Source organism: Sus scrofa, chromosome 18 (genome assembly GCF_054392235.1).
Source record: "Sus scrofa isolate SSC_HxYL_T2T_F1_AM1 chromosome 18, Sscrofa_HxYL_maternal_Yorkshire_Landrace_v2.0, whole genome shotgun sequence".
Lineage (NCBI taxonomy): Eukaryota > Metazoa > Chordata > Mammalia > Artiodactyla > Suidae > Sus > Sus scrofa.
In genome coordinates this window covers 15863439-15887787 of record NC_139400.1, presented here as the reverse complement: position 1 = coordinate 15887787, position 24349 = coordinate 15863439, and the positions used below count along the sequence as shown (strand labels likewise).

Here is a 24349-nt window from a genome sequence, read left to right as displayed (position 1 = left end):
GTCAGAACTTCCATATGCCGCACACGTGGCCCTAAAAAAAAAGCAAAAATAAATAAATACATTTAAAAAAAATAGTAAAAACTTTGCTAAAACCATGAAAAGAAGTCTGTCAGGCAATTTTAAGTGAACAAAACAAATTATAGATTAGTCTAAATATTATGACCACATATTTTGTAAAAAATAAGTAGAATGACATTATTAAATGAAAATAAAATGAAATAAGTTGTACCCTAGGGAGGCAAGTGTGCACGTGCAGGTGGGCTGTGGGAGCTCAGCAGGAGGAGGCAGCTCGGGCCTTGGGGAAAGTTGTCAGAAATGCAGAGGAGGGAGGAGTTCCCGTCGTGGCTCAGGGGTTAACGAACCCAGCTAGGATCCATGAGGATGCAGGTTTGATCCCTGGCCTCGCTCAGTGGGTTAAGGATCTGGTGTTGCCCTGAGCTGTGGTGTAGGTTGCAGACGCGGCTCAGATCCGGCGTTGCTGTGGCTGTGGTGTAGGTCGGCAGCTGCAGCTCCGATTAGACCCCTAGCCTGGGAACCTCCGTGTGCCACAGGTTCGGCCCTAAAAAGACAGGAAAAAAAAATGCAGAGGAGGGAGAGGAAAAAAAAGTTGAGCTGAAACATCACCAGGCAGAGGGAGGGGAACTGGCTGAGAAAGAGCAAAGGGGCCTCAGAAGTGACCTGGAGTTGGGTGCCGGAGTTGGGTGGCGACCTTGAGGGAGGACCCGGTCTTCGGGTGGGCTGCTGGAATGGTGGGACGCACGTCAGTGTCCTGCTGCTGCAGCAGCGTGGGAAGGCGTTTTGGAGGGGCCGTGTGTTTGGCAGTTAGAGAACCACATCGGAGCTGGGTTCTGTGTCCTTCCAACCCCCGCCCTTGAAGAAGGGTATCAGGTTGAATTTCACAGCTCTGCTTCCCTTTGCCAGGGGATTCTCTTCTAAAATTATCCCCCCACTCCCTGAGCTGGGGGTGGCCCTTTGCTGCCCTCCCCATCCTGTTTCCTGTCACAGGGAAGAGGAAAACAGGAAGAAATGAAGCAAATGGGATATCCGAGCAAAGAGGGGAAGGTGTCTGTCTGAGGCCAAGACACTGCCAGCAGCTACAACTGCCAGAGCACCTCCCTGTGCTGTGCGTGGAGCTTGCGACCGTCTTCCCACAGGCCAGAGGGTGTCATTCTCCCGTGTTGTGTTGTGTTTTGTTTTCCAAAAGAGGAAGATGAGGTTCCGAGGCTTCAATTATACAAAAAAATCAAGAGATGTCACCTTAAGCGCGTGCACTCTAGAATTAAACAGATTGCAGATGCTGGCTCTGCCTTTTAAGGTATTGGAGACGTTGGCTAAGCTACCTAACCTCACTGAACTTCAGTCCCCCTTCTCTAAAAAGGGAGAGATGGGGAGTTCCCACTGTGGCACAGCGGAAATAGTAGCCATGAGGAGACAGGTTCAATCCCTGGCCTGGCTCAGTGTGTCTGGGATCCAGCGTTGCCGTGAGCTGTGGTGTAGGCTCGGATCCCGTGGTGTAGGCTCGGATCCCGTGTTGCTGTGGCTGTGATGTAGGCCGACAGCTGTAGCTCTGATGTGACCCCTACCATGGGAACCTCTATGTGCGACGGGTGCAGCCCTAAAAAGCAAAGCAATTAAAAATGGAGAAACAGCTGTTCTCCTAAAAGTCCCTCTGAGGATGAAGCACAGCAATGCAGAGTGGTGACGCGGGGTGGCCGCGTTCGGATGCCGTCGCCCATCTCCAAGAATGAGCTTTGCTTTAATGACACAGCTGACATTCGGAGCTTATTTCGGGGCAGTCACGCTTAGCTTTCGTGTGCATTCTTTTCTCTCCATGACCCTCTAAGTTACTGTCGTTCTGAAGAAAGAGAGGCCAGGGTGGGAGATGATGCTTCAGTGCACACTCTCAACGAAGAGTATTGCTTCTGTTTATTTTTTTCCTAGCATGAGACTTTCTCCCCACTCCTGCCCCCGCCTTCAGGGGCTATCGCTTTTTCCCACCGAGCTAGGAGAAGAAGCCAAGAAGGAGCTGAGCTTGGTCCTAAGACCCAGGACTTTATTCCACCTTAGCTTCTGTTGGGCAGAGAAGAGGGAAAAAGTATAACCTGTGCACAAATCCGGAAGAGGGAGAAAGAGCCCTGTCCAGTGCTATGGGGAAGAGGCCAGGGATTTTTATTATTTTTATTTTATGTTATGTTATTTTACTATTTATTTTTGCTTTTTAGGCCTGCACCTGCAGCATATGGAAGTTACCAGGCTAGGGGTCGAATCAGAGCTGCAGCTGCCAGCCTACACCACAGCCACAGCAATGTGGGATCTGAGCCACATCTGTGACCTACACCACCGCTCACGGCAAGGCTGGATCCCTAACCCACTGAGCAAGGCCAGGGAACGAACCCGCATCCTCATGGATACTAGTGGGATTCGTTTCCACTGAGCCACAACAGGCACTCCCAGAGGGCCAAGGATTTTTGAAGAATCTGGAAGGCAAGGCCCAGTACACAGTAGAGGAGAAATGACTGCTACATTTGGACAGCTACAAAGAGAAAGTGTGTTTATAGGAGATTTCGGTTGCCTGGGGAAAGTTTCAGAAAGTAGGTGGTCATGGGTTTTGTGCTACGCTGGATGTGCAGAAGGAAAACCATGACGGAAAGCCCCTGAAAGAGAGCCTGATGGCATATTATCCAGTGATTTTTTTTTTTCTTCTTTTTTTTTTTTGTTTTTTTTAAGGCTGACCTGTGGCCTAAGGAGTTCTCAGACCAGGAATCAGATCCCAGCGGCAGTTTCAACCTACGCTGCAGCTGGGGCAACACCCACTGTGCCAGGCTGGGGATCAAACCTGTGTCCTGGTGCTGCAGAGATGCCACTGCTCCCATCGCACCACAGCGGGGACGCCACTCATGAGATCTGAACCAGTTCTGATTTCATGCTCAGAATTATTGCCCTCCAGTCCTTGCCCTTCAGCGCTAGCAGATGTACGATTCCTCGACCCTCTCATTTCAGAACCTGCTTTTTAGAATAGCGGCTGGTGCTTCGGGGTGGCTTGGTGGAGTGTGCGGGTTTTCTCAGTGCCCATGAGCGCTGCCCTCAAATCTCAGAATCCATCATCTGGACCTGATTTTCTCAGGAATTGTGAAGACATGGTAGTCGTGTTAGACAATTGTTGCTTGGGGTTATCAAGCCCCAACAAAAGCTGGTTACCTTCAGGGGAGCCATACTCCACAAAGGGGTGAAAATCTTCTCTGTTTCTTTTTCTTTGTTGTCTTTTTGCCATTTCTAGGGCTCTACCCGCGGCAGATGGTGGTTCCCAGGCTAGGGGTCAAATCAGAGCTGTAGCCGCCAGCCTGCACCAGAGCCACAGCAACGCGGGATCTGAGCCGCGTCTGCAACCTACACCACAGCTCACGGCAACGCCGGATCCTTAACCCACTGAGCGAGGCCAGGGACCGAACCCGCAGCCTCGTGGTTCCTAGTCGGATTCGTTAACCACTGAGCCATGACGGGAACTCCAAATCTTCTCTGTTTCTAAAGCCCCCTCCCCAAAGAATGTAATTGCACTTTGGCACTCTGTAATCTTTTGTTTGTTTGTTTGGTCTTTTGGGGCCACAAGCACGGCCTAGGGAAGTTCCCGGACTAGGAGTTGAATCAGAGCTGCAGCTGCCAGACCCGAGCCAAGTCTGCACCCTACACCACAGCTCACAGCAATGCCAGATCCTTAACCCACTGATCAAGGCCAGGGATGGAACCCACATCCTCATGGATACTCGCTGGGTTTGTTCCCGCTGAGCCATGACAGGAACTCCCATAACGTTGTTTCTGTAGTGAAGAGTTCACAGGGAAAAGACTGTCCTAGGAAAAGTGGTTTTAAAAAAGTGCGATGCCAGATGGAGTAGCTTGGCCTTGGCCAAAAATTATTTATTGACCTGAAACGGGAAGAATAGCAGAGTACTTCCCTGTCATCTTTTATGTTGTCGGACTCATCACGAGCAATGCCCACTCCCTTCCCTCCCTGGTGTCCCCCGTTCCCACTTCCCCTTCTCCCCTGTTATCTAACCTGTGCTGACAGGCTCCCAAGGGCTGCTCCACAGTCTAAGTGGAAGCTCAGCCCTCCCTGTACATCCAGGCTGTGGCGTGGCGGGCATGTATCAGTCTGGGACGTGGGAGAAATGCCAGAAGCCAAGGCTATTGCCCTCTGCCCCACACCCAGCGGGTGATAAAGCTGGGGTCAAGGGCATGGCCCCAAAGCATCACTGGCAGCCTCTGGCAGACAGAAAAGGCAGCGCTGGAGGAGAAAACTCACCACTGGTTGGATTGGGGAGCTGGTCCGACCGATGAGTAAACTGGAGGAAGATACGGAGCTGGGAGCCACCCCACAGGGACCGGTGGCGGACAGGTGCCAGCTGCTCCCCCAGGTGAGCCCCTCCCCCTCTGCCCCCCGCATTTCCAGACCCTAGAGGCATGCCATCTGGCTCCCCAGTCCTCACCTCCCCAGGGACGCAGAGGTGCAGTCTGGGGAGCAGACAGGTTTGAAGAGGGCGTGTGAACCAGTTTCCCATCCTGGTCTGGGAGGTATTTATAGAGGGACCGGTGGCCTGGGACTAGAAGCCTCCTGGTGACTAAGGAGGGGGACAGTGCTGCTGGCCCCGCTGAGGGAATTCCCTGTGGGGCTGCCCCGCAGGTTCTCGTCCCCACCCCTCCCCCGCACGGCTCTCACACCTGCTTCGACCCCAAGCAGATCAGATGTGGCAATGGGGGGGTCATGTGACGGCGAGATGGCTATAAATAGCTGGGGGTGGGCATGCTGCCCCAGACGCCTTGGGGACAGGCAGGAGGACCGGCCTAAGGAGCTGTACTGCGGGGAGGGCGGGGGCCAGCAGGCCGAGGCCTGGCCGGGGAGGGAGCATGGAGCCCTCTGAGTCCCAGCGGCGTGGGCGCGAGCAAAGCTGGTGGGGCAGTGCCCCCCAGTACCAGTACATGCCCTTTGAACACTGCACCAGCTACGGACTGCCCTCTGAGAACGGGGGCCTTCAGCACAGGCTCCGGAGGGATGCGGGACCCCGACCCAGTGCCCACCCCACACAGGTAAAGTCCTCAAGGGTGGGAGCGGGGGAGGGGGCGGGGGGTTCGAGGGGACTTTGAGGAGAGGGCTGTGCGTGCCATGGATTGGGGGAAATGAGCAAAAAGAGGGAGCAGTGTGATCTTTTTAATTTCAAGTACACGGTAACATGTCCAAAATATGGACATTCTGCAAAGGTCTGGCTTCAGCTAAGTGTGCACTTGTGTGAGACACACGGACTTTTAACACAAGCTTTACCAACAGAGCCCCCGGATCCTGTGGGGAGGCAGCAGAACCCCACACGCACGACAGGCTCGTGCTTACATAACCCACACGAGGTGACTGGCAGGGGAGCCCACACCTCTGCGTGTGTGAGTTGACACACGCTCACCCGCATGCGGACACCTCCAGACGAGCCCCTCTCCGCCCCCAACAGAACACACACACCAACACCCCTGCAGAAGGCAGAAGAGGGGCGGGATAAGTGGCGAAAAGGGACTGAATTGCATATCAGGGTCCCGTCAGCAGGAGAAATGTGATCAAACCTTCAGGCGGGGATTAATCAAGTCAGAACCTATGAAGGGGGCAGGTCCAGAGATATGACCCCGGTGAGAGGGGCTTGTGAACAAATTGGGGGTGTCCAGGAATGAATATCCTCCAGGGGCTGGAGGCATCTAGGCAAGGACCGCAGGATGGGGGCTGCTGGGACAGGTGGGAGCTTGTCACATAAATACACAGATTATGATTATCGGGTGGACATGCATGTGGAGAAGCACTGGATGGAACCTGTTGGGGGAACAGGAAATCGGCATTTAGAAGAGTTTTAACCAACAAGGGGGCAGATTGCAGCTCCTTGTTTCGGGGTCTGGCCAGGACCGGGAAGCTGAGGGGCTGGGCTGGGCTGGTGACCTCAGCTTAGGGGTCAAGAGGATTCACGTCTCCGTCCTGCTCCATCCCTGGTGTGGTGGCTAAGGGCAGCCCCAGAGCATGAGTTGGGGGTGGGGACCTGAAAGCCAGGGGGGCTCCAGTGGTGAGTCAGAGGGGGCTTCCTGGAGAAGGGAGGGCCTGGAACACTGTGCCAGGGGCGGACAGGAAGCCCTCTTTTGGAGTTCCTGTTGTGGCTCAGCAGGTTAAGGACCCAGCACTGTCTCTGTGAGAATGTGGGTTTGATCCCTGGCCTTGCTCAGTGGGTTGAGGATCTGGCATTGCCGAAGTTTCAGCGTAGGTCACAGATGCGGCTCAGATCTAGTGGCGTAGGCATCAGCTGCAGCTCCAATTCAACTCTTGGACCAGGAACTTCCATATGCCAAGGGTGCATCCATTTAAAAAAGACCTCTTCTCATAGCCACGTACATATCACCATGTATACAATCTGGGTGGGGCAACGAATTGAGTAAATGTGCAGCCGTGGAACCTTCTGGCGACAGGGAGAAAACCAGACACACCAGTGTAAGACTCCCCGTTGGACGGGAATGCCGAAGTGACTTGGGAAGTCAGGGTGGGCTGGTTTCCACAGGGCCCTGGAAGCAAAGAGGAGTTTAGACTTATTTGTTTCTCTGTTTAAATTTTCTTATGGAAAATTTCAAACTAACACAAAAGTGGAGGAGTTCCCTGGTGGCTCAGCGGGTTAAGGATCCAGTGTTGTCACAGTGGTGGCTCAGGTTGCTGCTGTGGTACGGGTTCCATCCCTGGCCCCGGAACTTCCACATGCTGCAGGCATGACCCAAGAGGGAAAAAAAATGTAAAGAGAACAATGTAATGAATTCCCGAGTGCCCCTTGCCCAGTGACAGCAATATTTTGTTGCAATCAGTTCATCAATCTGCCCATCCCCAGCCTCAGCCTTCCAGATACTGGTGCTTTTGTTACGGCGTCCAGACTCTTTCAGGCTAGACTTCTCCCTCCCCTCCCAGCCCTGCCTAGCTGGTGAGTCCTGGTCCAGCCAGCAGAGATTTGGCTCTTTGGAGTGTTTCACAGCCCAGGTTTGGAACGGGCACCCCCTTCGCATCGCCACTGGCCTGGGACCCCAGCGAGCTGAGGCAGCCATGGAGGGATGTTTGCTGGTCCCCGAGGGGCGTGTCTTCTCTTGGGTCCCAGGTAGGGCGCAGAGGGAAACTAACCTCATCCCAGAAGGCGAAAAAGCTGTGAGCAGAGAGTTTGTGTCTGCCTCTCCAGGACTCAGCCGTAAAGTCTGCTGCTCGTATTGTGAAATCAGATCTCTTCTACCCAGGCTCTCCCAGAACCAGCAACATGGCCTGGCCTGACCCTGGCCCCAGAGGACAGAGTTAGTGCAGTGGGGGTGGGGCAGCCTAAAAGGAGTCAGAGACCTTGCACACACGTGCATGTGCACACGCACACACACACACACACAGGCTCCATTTGGGGATGGGAGTGGAGGGCTACCAGACTGGAGGGCTGCTGCTCTGCCCTCTTCACGTTTGGGTGAGCATCTGATTACCTTGCTCTGGATAGAAGTGGACTGCCTTGCCTTATGGGGGCTGGGTCCTCTAGGTGCATACAAGCGTGAGGAGGGGAGGCGGATGGGCTTCCTCTGGGCCTGGCAGAGCATCTGAGGGGCCTCAAGTAAGGCTAGACATGCCAAGGCCAAGTGCAACCAAGAGTGTCACCTGCTAGTCTGTAACTGCTCACATGCTCCTCTTCACTCTCACCCCGTCCCTGTCCGTGTGGGGGGCCTGGGGAAATGAGAGAGAAAGTGGCTGAGACACAGGAAGTAGTGACACATAAAACACCTAATTGACACGGAGGCCCAGTCTTAGCACAGTTCTTGTATCTCTACTTCAGAGTAGAAATTGGCCTCCCTGAGAGTTCCCATTGTGGTGCAGTGGAAACCAATCCGACTAGTATCCATGAGGACGTGGGTTTGATCCCTGGCTTTAATCAGTGGGTCGGGATCTGGCATTGCCATGAGCTGTGATGTAGGTTGCAGTCCCGGAAACGAATCCAACAAGGAACCATGAGGTTTCGGGTTCGATCCTGGCCTTGCTCAGTGGGTTAAGGATCCGGCGTTGCCATGAGCTGTGGTGTAGGTCGCAGACGTGGCTCGGATCCCGTGTGGCTGTGGCTCTGGTGCAGGCTGGCGGCTACAGCTCTGATTTGACCCCTAGCCTGGGAATTTCCAGGGCCGAGGGTGTGGCCCTAAAAAAGCAAAAAAAAAAAAAAAAAAAAGGAAACGCTATTTGTATTTTTCTGGGGGTCTGTGAGTGTCCGTCTGCTTCTCTTGAACATCAGGAAAGACCTTTCCCATCTCCCTCTGTCCAGATTTATGGCCATCACAAAGAGCAGTTCTCAGACAAGGAGCCAGACATGGGGATGCCCGAGAAGATGGGCTCCAGTTCTTCCGTGGACAGCAAGGATGAGGACCGCTATTCTAAATGTCAAGGTGACAGGGACTGGGGCATAAAGGCATCCGGGATGGAAGGAGGTTCAGGGGCTAGGACATGGGCCCGCAAGTCCCCCTGCCTACACTTCCCTCCGCACTGTCCCCACACACACACCCCGAAGCCCTCCTCCAAGGACCGAGGAAAAGACCCAGCTCCCACCTCCTCCTCACGCCGCCTTCCTGCTGTCCCTCCCGCACAGCCCCAAGTAACAGGAGTCTAGAAAGGAATCAATCGAGCAGCCCATGGGGAATTGGACTTTGGTGCCTTGCGAAGGGCAGAGAGGGGAGGGGAGACTCAGGGACTGAGACGTGCAGACAAGACCCTGAGGGCCCAGCACCTCCCCAGTCCTCAGCCACACACACAGCAGTGACTGCTCGCCCGATCTGCTTCACTCTGTCTTCCTAGGTTGTATCCACCGAATGGGACTTGTAGTGAGAAGAAAATTAGGGGAAGACTGGATCTTTTTGGTGCTCCTGGGGCTACTAATGGCTCTGGTCAGCTGGTGCATGGATTATGTCAGTGCCAAAAGCCTTCAGGGTAGGTTAACCCGGCCCTTTGTCCTCGGCCCTCCCCTCACTGTGGCTGTTCTAGAGTTTCGACCTAGGGTAAGCGGATGGGGGTTGGGGGGCACATATGAGATCTGGGGTGATTCTGGCCCAGGATAAGACCAGACCCAGATCCATTCTTCCTGCCCCTCTCATCTGCTACCAGCCAAGCTGCAGGGTGCCCAACTTGTCCCAGTTTTCTTCAGACTTTCCAGTTTGGGCAACTGGACATGTCTGGAGTCCCAGGAACCTCTCAGTGCCCAGTAAAACGGGGCGAGTAGGCACCATATGACCTCTAACGATGCACCCACTGAGTGTGGTTGGCTGCTCCGCTGGGGACTTGACCGCCTGCAAGTGGTGGGGACCTGAATGGGCCACACCACCTCCCCCAGCTGAGATCCCCCACATGTGAAAGAGAACAGTGCCGTAGTGTCATCTCCGAGGTCAAATGGGACAGCCCTGAAGGGAGCACGCTCCTAGCATGCTGTCCTGTGCTGCAGGCATGGGGGTGGCGGTGACATGCCACCCAGATGGGACTGAGCCCAGATGCCTGTCTCTGCAGCCTACAAGTGGACCTACTACCAGATGCAGCCCAACCTGCCTCTGCAGTTCCTGGTCTGGGTCACCTTCCCCCTCGTCCTCATCCTCTTCAGCGCCCTCTTCTGCCACCTCATCTCCCCTCAGGCTGTCGGTGAGAACTTCCCAGATCCTACGCTGTGATGCATCAACATAACCCCCAAAGCATCACTGGCCTGTGGACCTCGAACTTCCCTCCCTCCCTCTCCCCCCCCCTCCCTCCCCCAACCCCCTGACAGCCCTTTCTCGGCTCTGCCATTGTCCTCCCAGGCCCCCACTGTCTGGATGTCCATCTCCCTTTAACCTCCAGCTTGAACCTGCACAGAATCTTTTTCTTTTTTACAGCTGTACCTGCAGCATATGGAGGTTCCCAGGCCAGGGGTCAAATTAGAGCTGTAGCCGCAGCCCCAGTCACAGCAGTGTGGGATCCTAGCCACGTCTGTGACCCACACCACAGCTCAAGGCAACACCAAATTCTTTAATTCACCGCGTGAGGCCAGGGATTGAACCCGCATCCTCATGGATGTTCGTCGGGTTTGTTACTGCTGAGCCCCAACGGGAACTCCTCCACGGAATCATTTTTAAAAACCCTTTTAGGCTCTGGAATCCCTGAAATGAAGACCATACTTCGCGGGGTTGTCCTGAAGGAATACCTCACCCTCAAGGCCTTTGTGGCCAAGGTTGTGGCCCTGACCGCGGGGCTGGGCAGTGGCATCCCCGTGGGGAAGGAGGTAGGACGCCAGCTACTAAGGGGTGAGCTGGGCAGGGCCGAAGGCAGAGGACGGTGGTGGGGGCTGTGGGGGTGTGGGGAGGGGTGGAGGGAGGGGGATAGTCCGTGGGGCAGGTGTGGGAGCCAGGGCCAAGGGTCATTCCGAAGGGGAGGGACATGGGAGGGTCCTTGTGCTGGGGCGCAGTGACAGAAAACGGAACTGGAGTGTCTTAGAGCAGAATCTCGCATCCTGCGCACTGTTGGTGTTTGTGGCTGAGTACCTCTTGGTACTGGGGAACCATGTGGACATTAGCAGCCTCCATGGCCTTACTCCTACGTGCCGGTAGCAGCCCCCCACCCCCATATGACAGCCAGAATGTCTCCAGACATTACCAAATGTCCCCTGGAGGCAAAATCTACCCCCCAGCTGAGAACCACTGCCTTAGAGATAATGTAGACAAATGCTGCGAAAACTGAGACCTAAAAGAGGCTTTTTTCAAGGTTATGCTTTTTGTTTGTTTGTTTGTTTTGTCTAGGGCTGCACATGCAGCATGTGGAAGCTCCCAGGCTAGGGGTCGAATAGAAGCTACAGCTGCCGGCCTTCGACACAGCCACAGCAACGCCAGATCTGAGCCACATGTGCCACCTACACCACAGCTCACGGCAACTCGGATCCTTGACCCACTGAGTGAGGCCAGGGATCGAACTGGCATCCTCATGGATGCCCATCAGGTTCTTAACCACTGAACCACAAAGATGCTTCACCCACAGAACCTCAAAGTCATGCTATGTGAGCTCTTGATCCACTGCAGCCAGAGTCATCTTTTCAAAGTGCACTCAGGAAGGTCTGGGCTCTGCTCAGGAACCTTTCAGGGCTGTCCATTGCTCCTCTTCCCAGGGCCCAGGGGACCTGTGGTGATCTGGCTCCTCTTGGTCTGGGCTCCTCTCCTCCCAGGCTGCCCGTCCTCCCCTGTGCCTGAGTGAGGACGTACTTCCTGCCCCCCACCAGGGGCTCCCGCCCTTGCTGTTCCCTCCGCCTGGAACAGCCTTCTTTTCACACTGCGTGGCTCATGCCCTGAGTTCACTCGAGGCCCTACTCATTTGCGACCTTCCCACCCCTCCCTAGTTGTCCTGCCTCTCCCTCCTCTTACCCTTCCTCCATGTCTTCATTCTCTGAATTGATAACAGGCTGCCTTTTCCTCTCTCTCTTTCCCGGGATTGAAACTGTGTGAAGGCAGAATTCCTATCCCACTCATTGCCTATATTTCCGGCTCCTGGTACAGTGCCTGGAGCAACCAATGTGGTCCAGAAATGCCACCAAGCCCCCCCCCCCCGCCCCGTCTTGCCCCTCCCCCGTCCCGGCCCCTGACCCCTTGTCCCCTCCTCTCTCCCAGGGCCCTTTTGTCCACATTGCCAGCATCTGCGCTGCTGTCCTCAGCAAGTTCATGTCGGTTTTCTGTGGGGTGTATGAGGTAAGGCGGAGAAGGTAGAATGCGGCGGGGCTGCGTGCTCGGAGTGTGGGGTAGGGCTGCCTTGGCTCTGGGTTGGCTGTGATGCTGAGCCGGGCACTGAGCTAACCACGCTCCCGCCTCCCCCGCGCACATCCCCGGCGCCGCCCGCTCCAGCCGCACGAGGCCGCTGTTGAGCCTGTGCGGTCCCGGGACGCCCCTCCCTTCCTGATCCCAGCCCAGCGCCTGGGGGTCCGCACGTGTTCCCGCTCCTCGGCACCCCTGTGTCAGTTTCCCTCCAAAGCAGCCCCGTCCCTTTGTCATTCCCGGTCTCCCCACCTCCCGACCTCTCGCGCACTTGCCGCCCCAGCCCTCCAGCCGTCTGGTCGCTCGCTTCTCTGTTGCAGACCGTGCCTGGGCAGCTTGATCTCCTGGTGTCGGCCTGCGCGGTGGGCGTGGGATGCTGCTTTGCCGCCCCCGTCGGAGGCAAGTCCCCCTTCCTCGCTACCCCGGTGGTCTGAGCACGACTCGCAAGGGAGGGTTTGGGCTGCCACCAGCTTAGGGGGTGGAGAGGGGACTGATGGGTGGGCCTTCAAAGAGTGACCCTGACCACAGCCCCTGGTCTCCAGGCATCCACGCTTTTTTTAACCAGAGGGCTGTGTGTTCTTTTGAGGTTGGTGGCTATTTTTGCCGGCTTTATTGCTGCTGAAGTTCTTCCCTGTCTGTCTTGCTATTGACATTTCTTGCCCTAATTGTCTCCGTCTTGAGCCCCTCTCTGATGATCATTGGCTTACTGCCTTCCGTATATTTGATTTCATTTTCTATGTTTGGCTTCGCGCTATGAAGTTACTTCCTCTTTGCCGAACTAACGAACTTTCTCTTGGCCTAGGGACGGCAGGGGACATGGGCCACTATGATTCCCCGTGACTTAAGCCTCTCCTTCTGCCTTACTCCCCATCCTCACCTCTCCTTTCCTCTTCTGCCCCCCTCCTGTCCCTCCCATCTCGTTCTCTGTCTGTCTCTCCCCTAGTAGCAGCCATACTATTACACTGACATGCTGACGGTGGGCTGTGCCGTAGGAGTCGGCTGTTGTTTTGGGACACCACTTGGAGGCAAGTGATCTACCCCCCTCTGCATCCATCCACTTGGCTGATCTTGCTCCCAAAACCGTTTTTGTCAGCATCCCCAAGCATGAGTACCATCAGTTAAAACAAGAGTATTGCAAGATGAACTTTTTCTGAGCATTTACCACGTGCCGACCGTGTTCTGCGGACGTGACATCCATTCCTGCCCAGAGCCGTGTGAGATAGACATTAAGGCAGAGAGAGAGGAGCGAGTAAGGGGCCTGAGCAAGGTCGGCCTGCTAGTAAATGGAATAGCCAGGAAGGAAAACTGAGGTGGCTTTTGTGCTTCCCCAGCTTATATGAAAACCTTTCTAAAACATTAAAAAATAAAGCCTCGCTCAGTGAGTTAGGATCCAGCACTGTCGAGAGCTGTGGGGTAGGTCGCAGATACCCCACTGACGTTGCTTTGGCTGTGGTGTAGGCTGGCGGCTACAGCTGATTCGACCCCTAACCTGGGAACTTCCATATGGTGCAGGTGCGGCCCTAAAAAGCAAAAACAACAACAACAACAACAAAACCCAACCAAATAATAATAATAATAAAAAACCTTTTTTTTTTTTGCTTTGTAGAGCTATAGTGCATATGGAAGTTCCCAGGCAAGGGATGGAATTGGAGCTACAGCTGCCAGCCTACACCGCAGCCACAGAAACATGGAATCTGAGCCGAGTCTGTGACCTACACCACAGCTCACGGCAATGCCAGATCCAGATTCTTAAGCCCTGATCGAGGCCAGGAATTGAACCTGCATCCTCATGGATACTAGTCAGATTCATTTCCGCTGAGCCATAACAGGAACTCCTAAAACCTTTTCATATTGTTGGATTTTGCTCTTCACTTAATTACATCTCCTAGCCAGGGACTTCTGCGTACGTATGTTCCTGTTCTCTCCCCCTCTCTCTCTTTTGTTGGCCACGCCTGTGGCATCTAGAAGTTCCCCAGCCAGGGATAGATCCTGAACCACAGGAGTGACAATGCCAGATCCTTAACCCACTGAGCCACCAGGGAACTCCTTTTTTCCTCTCTCTTGAATCATTCTTTTTTTTTTTTTTTTATTGACATATAATGTGGAGCTCCCTTCGTGGCTCAGCGGTTAACGAATCCAACTAGGAACCATGAGGTTGAGGGTTCGATCGCTGGCCTTTGCTCAGTGATTTAAGGATCTGGTATTGCCATGAGCTGTGATGTAGGTCACAGACGTGGCTCGGATCCCACGTTGCTGTGGCTCTGGTGTAGGCTGGCAGCTACAGCTCCGATTGGACCTCTAGCCTGGGAACCTCCATATGCCGTGAGTGAGGCCCTAGAACAGACAAAAAGACCAAAAAAAAGAAGAAGAAGAAGTATAATGTACTATGCACTTTCTTCTTCAAGGGAAGACTTACCTTGGTTGTGTGTTAAGGACGTGGGAGGTTAGGTGGACCTTATTTAGATTAATGATCAGCTTTAAATGAGGACTATAGATGAGAATTAAAGGGTCATTATTCTTTGACAGCAAGTTAAAGTTGAGTTTAGCTCTTCCTACAAGTATGAAACAAAGGGCAGCCTTTCAGATTATTTTCCTTGTCCTGGATGACTAACATGTGGGTGTGGTCAGAGAAAGCAGTCATATCTGTTTATTTACCCATTGATAACAGTTGTAACCAGGTTAACAGAGCAGGGATATAGAGATCATTCATCAGATCCACTGGAGATAAAAAGGACACCATGTTGACAGTGGGAGAGACAAAACTGCAGAAAAGCATATGCTTTCTAAATGCACCAGCTGTCAGAGGTATCCTTCAATTGTGAAAATGTAATCGGCCCTTTCATAGAGGAGGCTTCAGGAAGCTAAAATGACTTGGCTCCGGACTGATAAATGGAGAAGCATTTACAGTTAATGAAAATGTAGCATGCTGTCTTGGACTGACAGCGCACCAATGCACAGCATAGGGAAGTCAGGTCAGCAAAGGCATCAGCCAGCATCCTGTTTGCACTTCCGTTGTCAGCTCTTGTCATTAAAGTCATTAGTCCCCAGCAGTGAAGGGCAGTGCATTAGAATTTGTGCACACATTAAATGTTCACTCTAACATTTCTACCCACTTTCGCCTTTATTTTGTCTTTCGCCTTGCAAATCCAGCAGGGGGGCAAACAGACCATCACAGCCCACTCAGAGGAGCATCCCAGTGGCAGCCTGGGCAAAGTGAAAGGAACACAGTGAAGGCGTTATATTCTGGAGGGAGGAGAGAACATTGCTCTGTTGAGATGTAAAGGACTAGAATTTCCATAGGTGAGCGTCGCTAGAGGATACAGGGAAGGAAGGGCAGGAAGTGAGTGTGGACAGGTACACAGGGGCTGAATCATGAAGTTCCTCGTAGGAAATATACAAGAATGTAGATTTCACTCTCTAGGTGAGAATTTGCCCAAATGTGTGTGTGTGTGTGTGTTTTAATGCAATGAATTTTATTACATTTATAGTTGTACAATGATCATCACAACCCAGTTTTACAGCGTTTGCATCCCAAACCCCCACCCCCCAGCCTCCCCACCCCCAACCTGTCTCCTTTGGAAACTGTAAGTTTTTCAAAGTATGTGAGTCAATATATGTTCTGCAGAGAAGTTCATTGTATCCCTTTTTTAGATTCCACATGTAAGTGATAGCTTGTGACGTTGGTGTCTTGCTGTGTAACTCACTTTATTTAGCATAATTTCTAGATCCATCCACGTTGCTGCCAATGCCATTATTTCATTCCTTTTTACGACTGAGTAATATTCCACTTCGTATACGTACCACATCTTTATCACTCCTCTGTTGATGGACATTTAGGTTGCTTCCGTGTCTTGGCTATTGTATATCGTGCTGCAGTGAACACTGGGGTACATCTATCTTTTTGGACCAGGGTTTTCTCCAGATAGTGCCCAGGAGTGGGATGTCCAAATGTGTTTTACAGAATATAGTTCTTCATGGGGTTAGCAGATAGTACTAATAAGGTAACAGTGTTCCAAGATCAGATAAGTTGGAAAATGTTGTGTTAAACACATAGTTTTTCCAACTGGAAGAGTTATCAGAGCATTTGCAATGCTGACATGCATTGTGAGTTCCCCAAATGCGGCTGAAATTCAGCATTTCCTACAGGATCTTTGGCAAGGACCTTCTTCGGGGACTCACAGTATCTCAGACCTGGCCTTGAGAAATGCTGTCACGAACGGGGGCCATGGACGAATTTTGAACAAGGAAGTGCTGTGGTGCTGTGGCCAGCTTTGGCAGCTATGTGCGGGATAGAACTGGCCTGTGGATTAACGGGATTTATCCAAGATTAACAAGAAAGACTATTGTCACAGTCCTGATGCTAGATGATGAGAGAGTGAACTGGGCAGAGGCAGAAGAGAGAACAGGATGATATATACGGGAGATAGAAAATAAAAGGGATGGGACCGGCTGGCTGACTCATATGAGGATGTGAAAGGTAAGAAAGGAAGATGCAGCCCGGCTGGGGTCAAATTTGACAGCAAGGAGAATCGGGCACGTGGTGATGCTGCAGGCAAGATAGGGACTCTAGGAAGTGAAACAGGTCTGGGGCAGTTGATAATTGCACTTTGACTATGGACAGTGAGGTCAGAGAGGCAGCTGGGTTGCTGAGACGGAAGTTGCGGAACTGAGCCGAAAGCCTGGCTTTGTTAACCAGTAGCATGGAGGTGGTAGCTGAAGACCTGGGCATCAGTGCAGGTGAGGAAATGTGCCTGTGAGCAGCAAGAGACCAAGGCCAAGGCGTTGGCTCGGGCAGAGGCAAAGGAACCAGAGGGCAGGCCCGAGAGGAGCCTCCCGGGTAGAAAAGAGAGCCATACTGCGGCACCCAAGAGACGAGAGAGTTTCCAAATGCTGTTTGTGTATTTAGTGCTTTGTTTCCTCTTAGCAGCACATTTTCTGTTTGGCTCCGGCGAATATTAAAATTAGCTCGCATCCCGAAGCACACAGTGACAGACTGTTAGAGACAGTGTCCCAGAACCACTTCCCGAGAAAGAAAATCTAGACTTAGGATTTCCAAAACTGAGTGGTAAAATATTCAGAAGTTGGATAGTTTACACCCGACATGTCAAAGCTGACTTCGGTTTTGTTCCTGGTAAAGCAAGGGAGAGACCTGCTCCCCCACCCCCACGAGATCCCCCACACTCTCAAATCCTCCTTTTAGGCCAAGGAGGCAGTTGCGGCCCCTGATGAGACGTGAGGAGCAGGGACCAGGGGTGGTTGGCAAAGCTCTGCCTGCCCGAGTCCCCGTTTCCCGTTCTGAAATCCACCCGTTTATTCTCTTCTGCTCTCTTTCTTCCTTCCCTCTCCCCCCCCCTTCCCCCTCCTTCCTTCCTCTTCCCTCCCCTTCTGTTCATCCAGAGACCAGGCATTGAGCCCTGATTATGTACCCGGCACTGTGTTAGGTGTTGGGGTCCAAGGAAGTTTCAGTCCCAGGGGATCTCAGAGCGGTAACTAAAGAACCCCCGTCTGAAAGTGGTTAGTGCTCTGATGGTCCGGAGATCCGAGAGACCAAGGTGGAGGAGGGGATGTGTTTACCTGTGGAAGGGGATCGAGCTGACCATTAGGAAGCCCCCGCCCCAATTCAGCAGCTGCTCCTCGAGGGGCCAACCACCAGGCCACCATTTCCGGGGTATGCATGACTTCCCGTCACCGTCAACTGTCACCTACGGAAGAGGGCGCTGAGGCCCTGGGAGATCCAAGAGATGTGACTTCGGAATCTAGAAGAGGGAGGAGAAAATGGCTCGGAGGCGAGGTGTCACTTGAAGGGGGAAGCAGGTCGGGGGCTTGGGCCGGCCAGCAGCCGTTGCCGTGGAGAGCAGGGGAGAGGAGCGGTACCTGGTGCAAGGGCTTTCCTGGGCCCCAGCCTCTTCTCCTTCCATTAATCAGGCGCCGCCTTTCCGTCTTCCCTCCTCATTTCTGGTCAAGGTAAGGCGTAGCCAGGTGTTAGGGAAATCTCTCGTCAGTTTTACTTGGCATCCAATCTCTGTCCACTCCCTTAAGCTTGATATTCTTAAAGTTTATTTTCTTCACAGCTCTTATCTTTTATGCCCTTATTAGCCTCCTTAACTTTGTCTCTTTTTTTGTTTTAGAGCGGCACCTGCGGCACACGGATGTTCCCAGGCTAGGGGTTGAATCAGAACTGCAGCTGCCACTCTGCACCACAGCCACAGCAATGTGGAATCAGAACTGCATCTGCCACCTACACCACAGCTCATAGTGACACTGGATCCTTAACCCATTGAGTGAGGCCAGGGATCAAACCCTCATCCTCATGGATGCCAGTCGGGTTCACTAAGCACTGAGACACAATGGGAACTCCTCAGTCAGATTTTTAATAATAATTTTTTAAAACAATATGGATAAATCTACTTTCTTTTCTTGGACTCTTGAGTACTCAGCTCTCCCCAAACCCTTTCCTATTTGTTTTTCTTTTTCTTTTTTTTTTTTTGTCTTTTTGCCATTTCTTGGACCGCTTCCAGGGCATACGGAGGTTCCCAGGCTAGGGGTGGAATCAGAGCTGTAGCCACCGGCGTACGCCAGAGCCACAGCAACTCGGGATCCGAGCCGCGTCTGCGACCTACACTACAGCTCATGGCAACGTGGGATCCTTAACCCACTGAGCAAGGCCAGGGATTGAACCTACAACCTCATGATTCCTAGTCGGATTCGTTAACCACTGCGCCACAACGGGAACTCCCTTTTTTTTTTTTTTGCTTGTTTTTGTTTTTGTTTTTGCCTATTTGTTTTTCTGATTGCTTCCCTGTAGAGGTGCTCTATGGTATGTGAGGTGCAGAGGAGGAGGGAGGAGGGGTAGCAAGGTGTGGTAAGGACAGTCCCTGTGCGTCCTGTGCTCTGCACCTGCTCTGGATGCTTTCCCTCTGGTGACGTCTCTGCAGAAATCTTTCAATGACATTGAAATCCCCACAGATGTCAGACACCGGTGAATCCCCCCCAGCCCTGCTTTCCACGGGATGGCGAGGGCACAGCCATCCCCCCCTCAGGTTTGGTAGGAAACCCCCCTCGTTTTCCGGCCTCTCTGTGTATCATGGAACCACATCCATGGCCTGCCAAAAACTGCCAGCACGAGCAGGTATATTGTTTAGAGCATGGGGCACTCCAGGAGGTCATCACTTCCCACGACCGACCGCTTCCCCTTGTGATTCTCCTATCAGCAAGAGCGCCTCAGGTCCCCGGGGTCAGGGTGTGGGGAGAGCCTGACGCTGCTGCCTGTGCCTGACCCCACTTCCTTGCCCTACAGGAGTGCTGTTTAGCATCGAGGTCACCTCTACCTACTTTGCCGTAAGGAACTACTGGCGAGGATTCTTTGCGGCCACCTTCAGTGCCTTCGTTTTCCGAGTGCTAGCCGTGTGGAACAAGGATGCAGGTAACGGGGGAGCCCTGGAGGGGGGAAATGAGGCCAGTTATGAGGCATGAAGGGATGCTCTGGGGGGGCGCAGCGCAGAGTACGAGTGGGTGGCATATCAGGGATGTGGGAGGGAGGCCCTAGGGTGTAGGACAACGGAAAACGTCGTGGAGTCCAGGAGTGGTGTTTGTGCCAGTCGACGTCAGAAAAAGGAAAGTAAGAAGATAGATAAGGAAACTTTGACCCTGGAGGAAGCTCTAGTCCTTAAAGCTAATGACCTCGGCCCCTTCTCCGTGGGTTCCTACGACACCCCCACCGTGATCCTTGGCCCCTCCATCCTACAGTCACCATCACGGCTCTCTTCAGAACCAACTTCCGAATGGATTTCCCCTTTGACCTGCAGGAGCTCCCAGCCTTTGCAGTCATCGGGTCAGTGGGTTTGTCTGCTCTGGGAGTGGTGAGCCAGCCGGGGGCGGGTGTGGCTTTGGATTGGAAGGGGCCCAAGCTGGAAAGGTGGGGCGGGCTTGGACGAAGTGTAAATTCCTGGGGGGAGGTGGGTAGAAAGGGAAGTTTGTTTTCCAAACTCGGCCAGGTCCAAGGGGTGAAGGTTTCATTCCGGCACGACTTACCCCTCAGGATTTGCTGTGGTTTCCTGGGAGCTGTGTTTGTCTACCTGCATCGCCAGGTCATGCTCGGTGTCCGAAAGCACAAGGGCCTCAGCCAGTTTCTGGCTAAGCAGTGAGTCACCACCCTTCTGCTCTACCCATTTACTTTCCGGTTTTTCCAGGAGTTCCTCCCTTTTATTCTTTGTGGAAGGCGTTAAATGCCTTTAGGTGGTTTGTGATAAAATGCAGAAGCCCTGATAGCTCTACTGGTGAGAGGTGTGGTTTCCCTTTTAAAGACTGCTTGTTGGGCGTTCCCCTCATGGCTCAGCAGAAAACGAATCTGATTAGGATCCATGAGGATGCGGGTTCAATCCCTGGCCTCACTCAGTGGGTTAAGGACCTGGCGTTTGGCGTTGCCGTGAGCTGTGGTGTAGGTCACAGACGTGGCTTGGATCTGGCTTGGCTGTGGCTGTGGCTGTGGCATGGGCTGGCAGCTGCAGCTCTGATTCGATCCCTAGCCTGGGAACCTCCATATGCCTCCAGTGTGGCCCTAAAAAGCCAAAAAAAAAAAAAAAAAAAAAAAAGAGAGAGAGAGAGAGAGATTGCTCGCTGGTGGAGAGAGTGCTAATGGCCTGAGACTACAGTGGCCTACAGGAAGCTTTGGCTTCCCAGAGTCCAGTGTGGGGTCTGCTGGACTCTATGTGGGTTGCCCAGTTTGGGTAAGGACTACTTCTGTCTCTTTTTCAGCCGCCTGCTCTATCCTGGAATCGTGACCTTTGTCATTGCCTCATTCACCTTCCCACCGGGAATAGGTCAATTCATGGCTGGAGAGGTCAGCTCCAAAGGGGGACCTCTGAGGGTAGGGGGACAGATCACTAAGCACATGACTGGGACGAACCCAGGACTGGGCCACCAGGATGAGAGGGAACAGCACAGATGTCCCTGAGGCTTCTGAGCATATATACTTTGGCCCAAGGATCAACTCTCTCCCTGAGAAAAAAAGCAAGAGGGACCCATGAAAATGAGATTGGGGAAGTTCCCATCCTGGCTCAGCAGTAATGAACCTGACTAGTATCCATGAGGACACGGGTTCGATCCCTGGCCTTGCTCAGTGGGTTACGGATCTGGTGTTGCTGTGAGCTGTGGTGTAGGTCATAGCTCAGATCCGGCATTCCTGTGGCTGTGGTGTAGGCCGGCAGCTGTAGCTCTGATTCAACCCCTAGCTTGGGAATGTCCATGTGCCATGGGTGCAGCCCTAAAAAGACCAAAAGAAAGAAAGAAAGAAAAGAGAAAATCAGACCGGGATTCAGTTCTCTTGAAAAATGGAAGTCCCAGACATCCCTGGAGAACGGCTTCCTTTGGCTTCCTCCTCCCACAGTTGATGCCTCGTGAAGCCATCAGTACCCTGTTTGACAACCATACGTGGGTAAAACATGTGGGGGACCCCGAGAGCCTGGGCCGGTCGGCTGTGTGGATCCACCCAAAAGTCAACGTGGTCGTGGTCATCCTCCTCTTCTTCATCATGAAGGTACCTCTCCCTGTACTCGGGACTCCCTGAGCGTCTGTGTTCAGCCCCGCAAGCCGGGTTGGCGCAGGGTAGGGAAGGGTGGGACGTCACTCGGTCCTTGCTCGACCGAAGAAGAGCATAAGCAGTGGCCCGTTGGTAGACGTGAACCAACATCTGGGTTAACTGTTCCATTCATGGCAACTCCGTGATGTTGCCATGATTATTATACCCTTCTAAAGGTTCCCCGCGCTGAATTCTTGAGCCGTCACAGCAGTCAAGTAAGCAAGGACAAGACAGAGGGTAGCAATCCAACTGCGGAAAAACCTCTGGAAAGTTAACCAGCTCCCCCCACATGTTAGATAATTAGGTGCTTCATGCTCCATGTATCTGATTATCCATTTGCAGATGATTTTGCATATCCGTTTTTCCCCAGTCTAGTCGTTAATCTCTTTCCTAGAATTTCGAAAGGGATAAAATATTTAAATCCACTTTATTAGCGACTGTAAATAATTTTTATGAGTGTTATTCTTCCCTACTGAGGTAGCGAGGCTGTGGGGATTTTGCCATTTTCTTCCAACTTCAATTAGGAGACAAAAGCTCATCTCTTTTACATCCATTCTTTTTCATATCTGTCCGTCAAAGAGCCCATGTTTATAGACGTCTCACTTACTGCCTTATGCAAGTGTGTTTTTATTGCCAATCCTGGTTGTAACATGTTATAACTGCTGATTGCCCTTTTTTTCTCTTGATGATTGCCTTATTATTATTTTTATTTTATTTTATTATTATTATTATTTTTTTTTGTCTTTTTGCCCTTTCTTGGGCCGCTCCCATGGCATATGGAGGTTCCCAGGCTAGGGGTGGAATCGGAGCTGTAGCCACCGGCGTACGCCAGAGCCACAGCAACGCGGGATCCAAGCCACGTCTGCGACCTACACCACAGCTCACGGCAACGCTGGATCCTTAACCCACTGAGCAAGGCCAGGGATCAAACCCGCAACCTCATGGTTCCTAGTCGGATTCGTTAACCACTGCGCCACGACGGGAACTCCAATTGCCTTATTATTAATAGTATGTTTTGCCTGAATAACCCCACATTTTTCCTCTGTATATTATGGCTCTCGTTTGAAAGTCGGTCCACATTGAACTTTCATGTTTTTTAATACCTTGCTCTTATTCTTGATACTTATTGCGAATCTGTATTTCCCCAAGATATGAGTCATTGAGTTATACTGTAATGGCGGTAGTGGGTTCATTCTCTCCGTAAATATTCTTAGGCACCTACTGTGTGCCAAATATCCAGTGCGTGTTTGTTGATCTTGATCATAGTCTCATGCTTATGTTTGAAAAAATTATTTAAAAATTTCCTTCATGGATTTCACTGCTCTTTTAATGTGCTTGTCAGTGGGCTTATGGGTAGAGATACCAGGTATGTGTCTGTCCAGGTTCCCACACTATAATTACACTCTTAGGATGGGCTGTGGGTTTTTTGGAAGCTATATTTTTGTATGTTCTTTCCCATTCCACTCCAAAAGGGTTAATCGGGTCTGTAGCATCCATGTTTTGCATACCCACTTTAGTAATTCGATCCGTTTCATCTCCTACTTCAAAAGATTTGTTGGTTTTTTTTTGGGGGGGTGGGGACAGGCCCGTGGCATATGGAAGTTCGTAGGCCGGGGATCAAACCCGAGCCACAGCAGTGACCCAAGCTGCTACGGTGACGACACTGGATCCTTAACCAGCTGCGCCCCAAGAGAACTCCAAGATTTGATATTTTTATCATAAAGCAGGTCTCAATGTCTTATTAGCAATCTGGTTCTTGGACTTTTGTTACAGAGTTTATCTTCTCTAATTTATAAACTCCAACTTCCCGTAATTGGTTGTCGAGCCTACAAGCCCACCTGCAGTAAGCAAGTCCACATTTTGATGGCATCTCAGAGTTTCTTGTTCCATGATAATTACGTTTTTCTGATACGCCTCTAGACTGAGCTCTATGGTAACTTGGGGATCACGTATGCTCTTGAAACGTTAGGCATTGGAAATTTTTTGGAGATGGAAATTTCTGTATATATTTTCAACATTTCCTTCACACCTCACCTCACTTCCCCGGATTCCCACATATATATCTGGATTCCACTTCACAGATGAAAGTTTATTCTGAGAAACTTACTTGGATCATGTAGAAGGACTCAACTGCATGTCACGATTATTAGTTTCTCGCTGAGTTACATCCTCAGTAGGGGTGACATCATAAGGGAGTCAAGAAAAGAAACTCACACCCTTCTTGGGCTATATTCCAAGCCTAACTGTTTGCAGCAGGCTTGCACTATTCTGTAATGTTTGACTATAAAATGATTCACTGCTATAAATCCATGGTATTACCTAGTTGTCACTGCTCCCAGCATTTCCACTGTTCTATCCTTGGACACAGAAGGAGATACCCTTTTTATTTCCAAAGGGTGGGCAATAGGCTACCCAGCCGAATTAAAACACAAAAGTTCCACTGTCTGATTTGAAATATAGCCTGTGTGGTCCTCTGGGAGTATCAATGCTTGCGGGTAAGAGTCTCAGTTCAGCTCTTTTGTAACGTTGATGAGGGGAACTTCCATCTTCTTCCATCTGAAGATGTAGGAAATACCATCCTATTATAAGTCTGGAACTTTCACAATGCGCAGGAATGGAATTACAACTTCTCAGTTCCTCTTTTCACACGTCTGTCTAACTTTATTACCTAGTATCCTCATGAGTTCTCACTGCAGCCTGAGGTTCTGTCGAATTCTTGCCTGAACTTTCAAGGGAAGCGTCCAGATGAAGTCAGCTCTGTGATGACAGGTCTCTGGTGTCCTAGGTCTCTGGAATGGGGTGTCTAAACTCTTGGGCGTTATTTAGGTCCCAGATCACGTGCCTGGATCGTGCTTTCATGTGCTGATCGCTCAAAAAATGTGCTAGTCTCAAGTGTCTTTCTCTGTGAAGAGAATGCGAATTGGAATGCCATTCTCTCTAGGAGTTGATCACTTC

General features: G+C 51.9%; 2 protein-coding genes across 7 annotated transcripts in view; both read left to right on the top strand.

Annotated features, from left to right (window-relative positions):
• CASP2 (caspase 2) overlaps positions 1–8237 on the top strand; it is a 29006-nt gene extending 20769 nt beyond the window's left edge. Inside the window, exons 12-13 of one of the 3 annotated variants that reach the window (XR_014833596.1) lie at positions 2728–3290; positions 8177–8237. Coding sequence is in view for 1 of the 3 variants with exons in the window: in XM_085005232.1 (XP_084861358.1) it covers positions 2728–2901 (174 nt within the window). In the remaining 2 variants the exon portion in view is untranslated. Of the gene's footprint in view, positions 1–2727; positions 3571–8176 lie in introns of those variants that run through there. The other 2 variants (XR_014833593.1, XM_085005232.1) reach the window with 2 other exon arrangements.
• The window catches only part of CLCN1 (chloride voltage-gated channel 1), a 37886-nt gene continuing 18342 nt past the window's right edge, over positions 4806–24349 (top strand). The window contains exons 1-13 of one of the 4 annotated variants that reach the window (XM_085005203.1): positions 4806–5079; positions 8331–8451; positions 8858–8989; positions 9560–9688; positions 10171–10304; positions 11677–11754; positions 12138–12216; positions 12764–12842; positions 19115–19240; positions 19564–19648; positions 19856–19957; positions 20572–20656; positions 21203–21352. In XM_085005203.1, the coding sequence (XP_084861329.1) occupies positions 11750–11754; positions 12138–12216; positions 12764–12842; positions 19115–19240; positions 19564–19648; positions 19856–19957; positions 20572–20656; positions 21203–21352 (711 nt within the window). In that variant the 5' untranslated portion in view covers positions 4806–5079; positions 8331–8451; positions 8858–8989; ... (1 more) ...; positions 10171–10304; positions 11677–11749. Of the gene's footprint in view, positions 5080–8330; positions 8452–8857; positions 8990–9559; positions 9689–10170; positions 10305–11676; positions 11755–12137; positions 12217–12760; positions 12843–19114; positions 19241–19563; positions 19649–19855; positions 19958–20571; positions 20657–21202; positions 21353–24349 lie in introns of those variants that run through there. The other 3 variants (XM_021078561.2, XM_085005202.1, XM_085005204.1) reach the window with 3 other exon arrangements.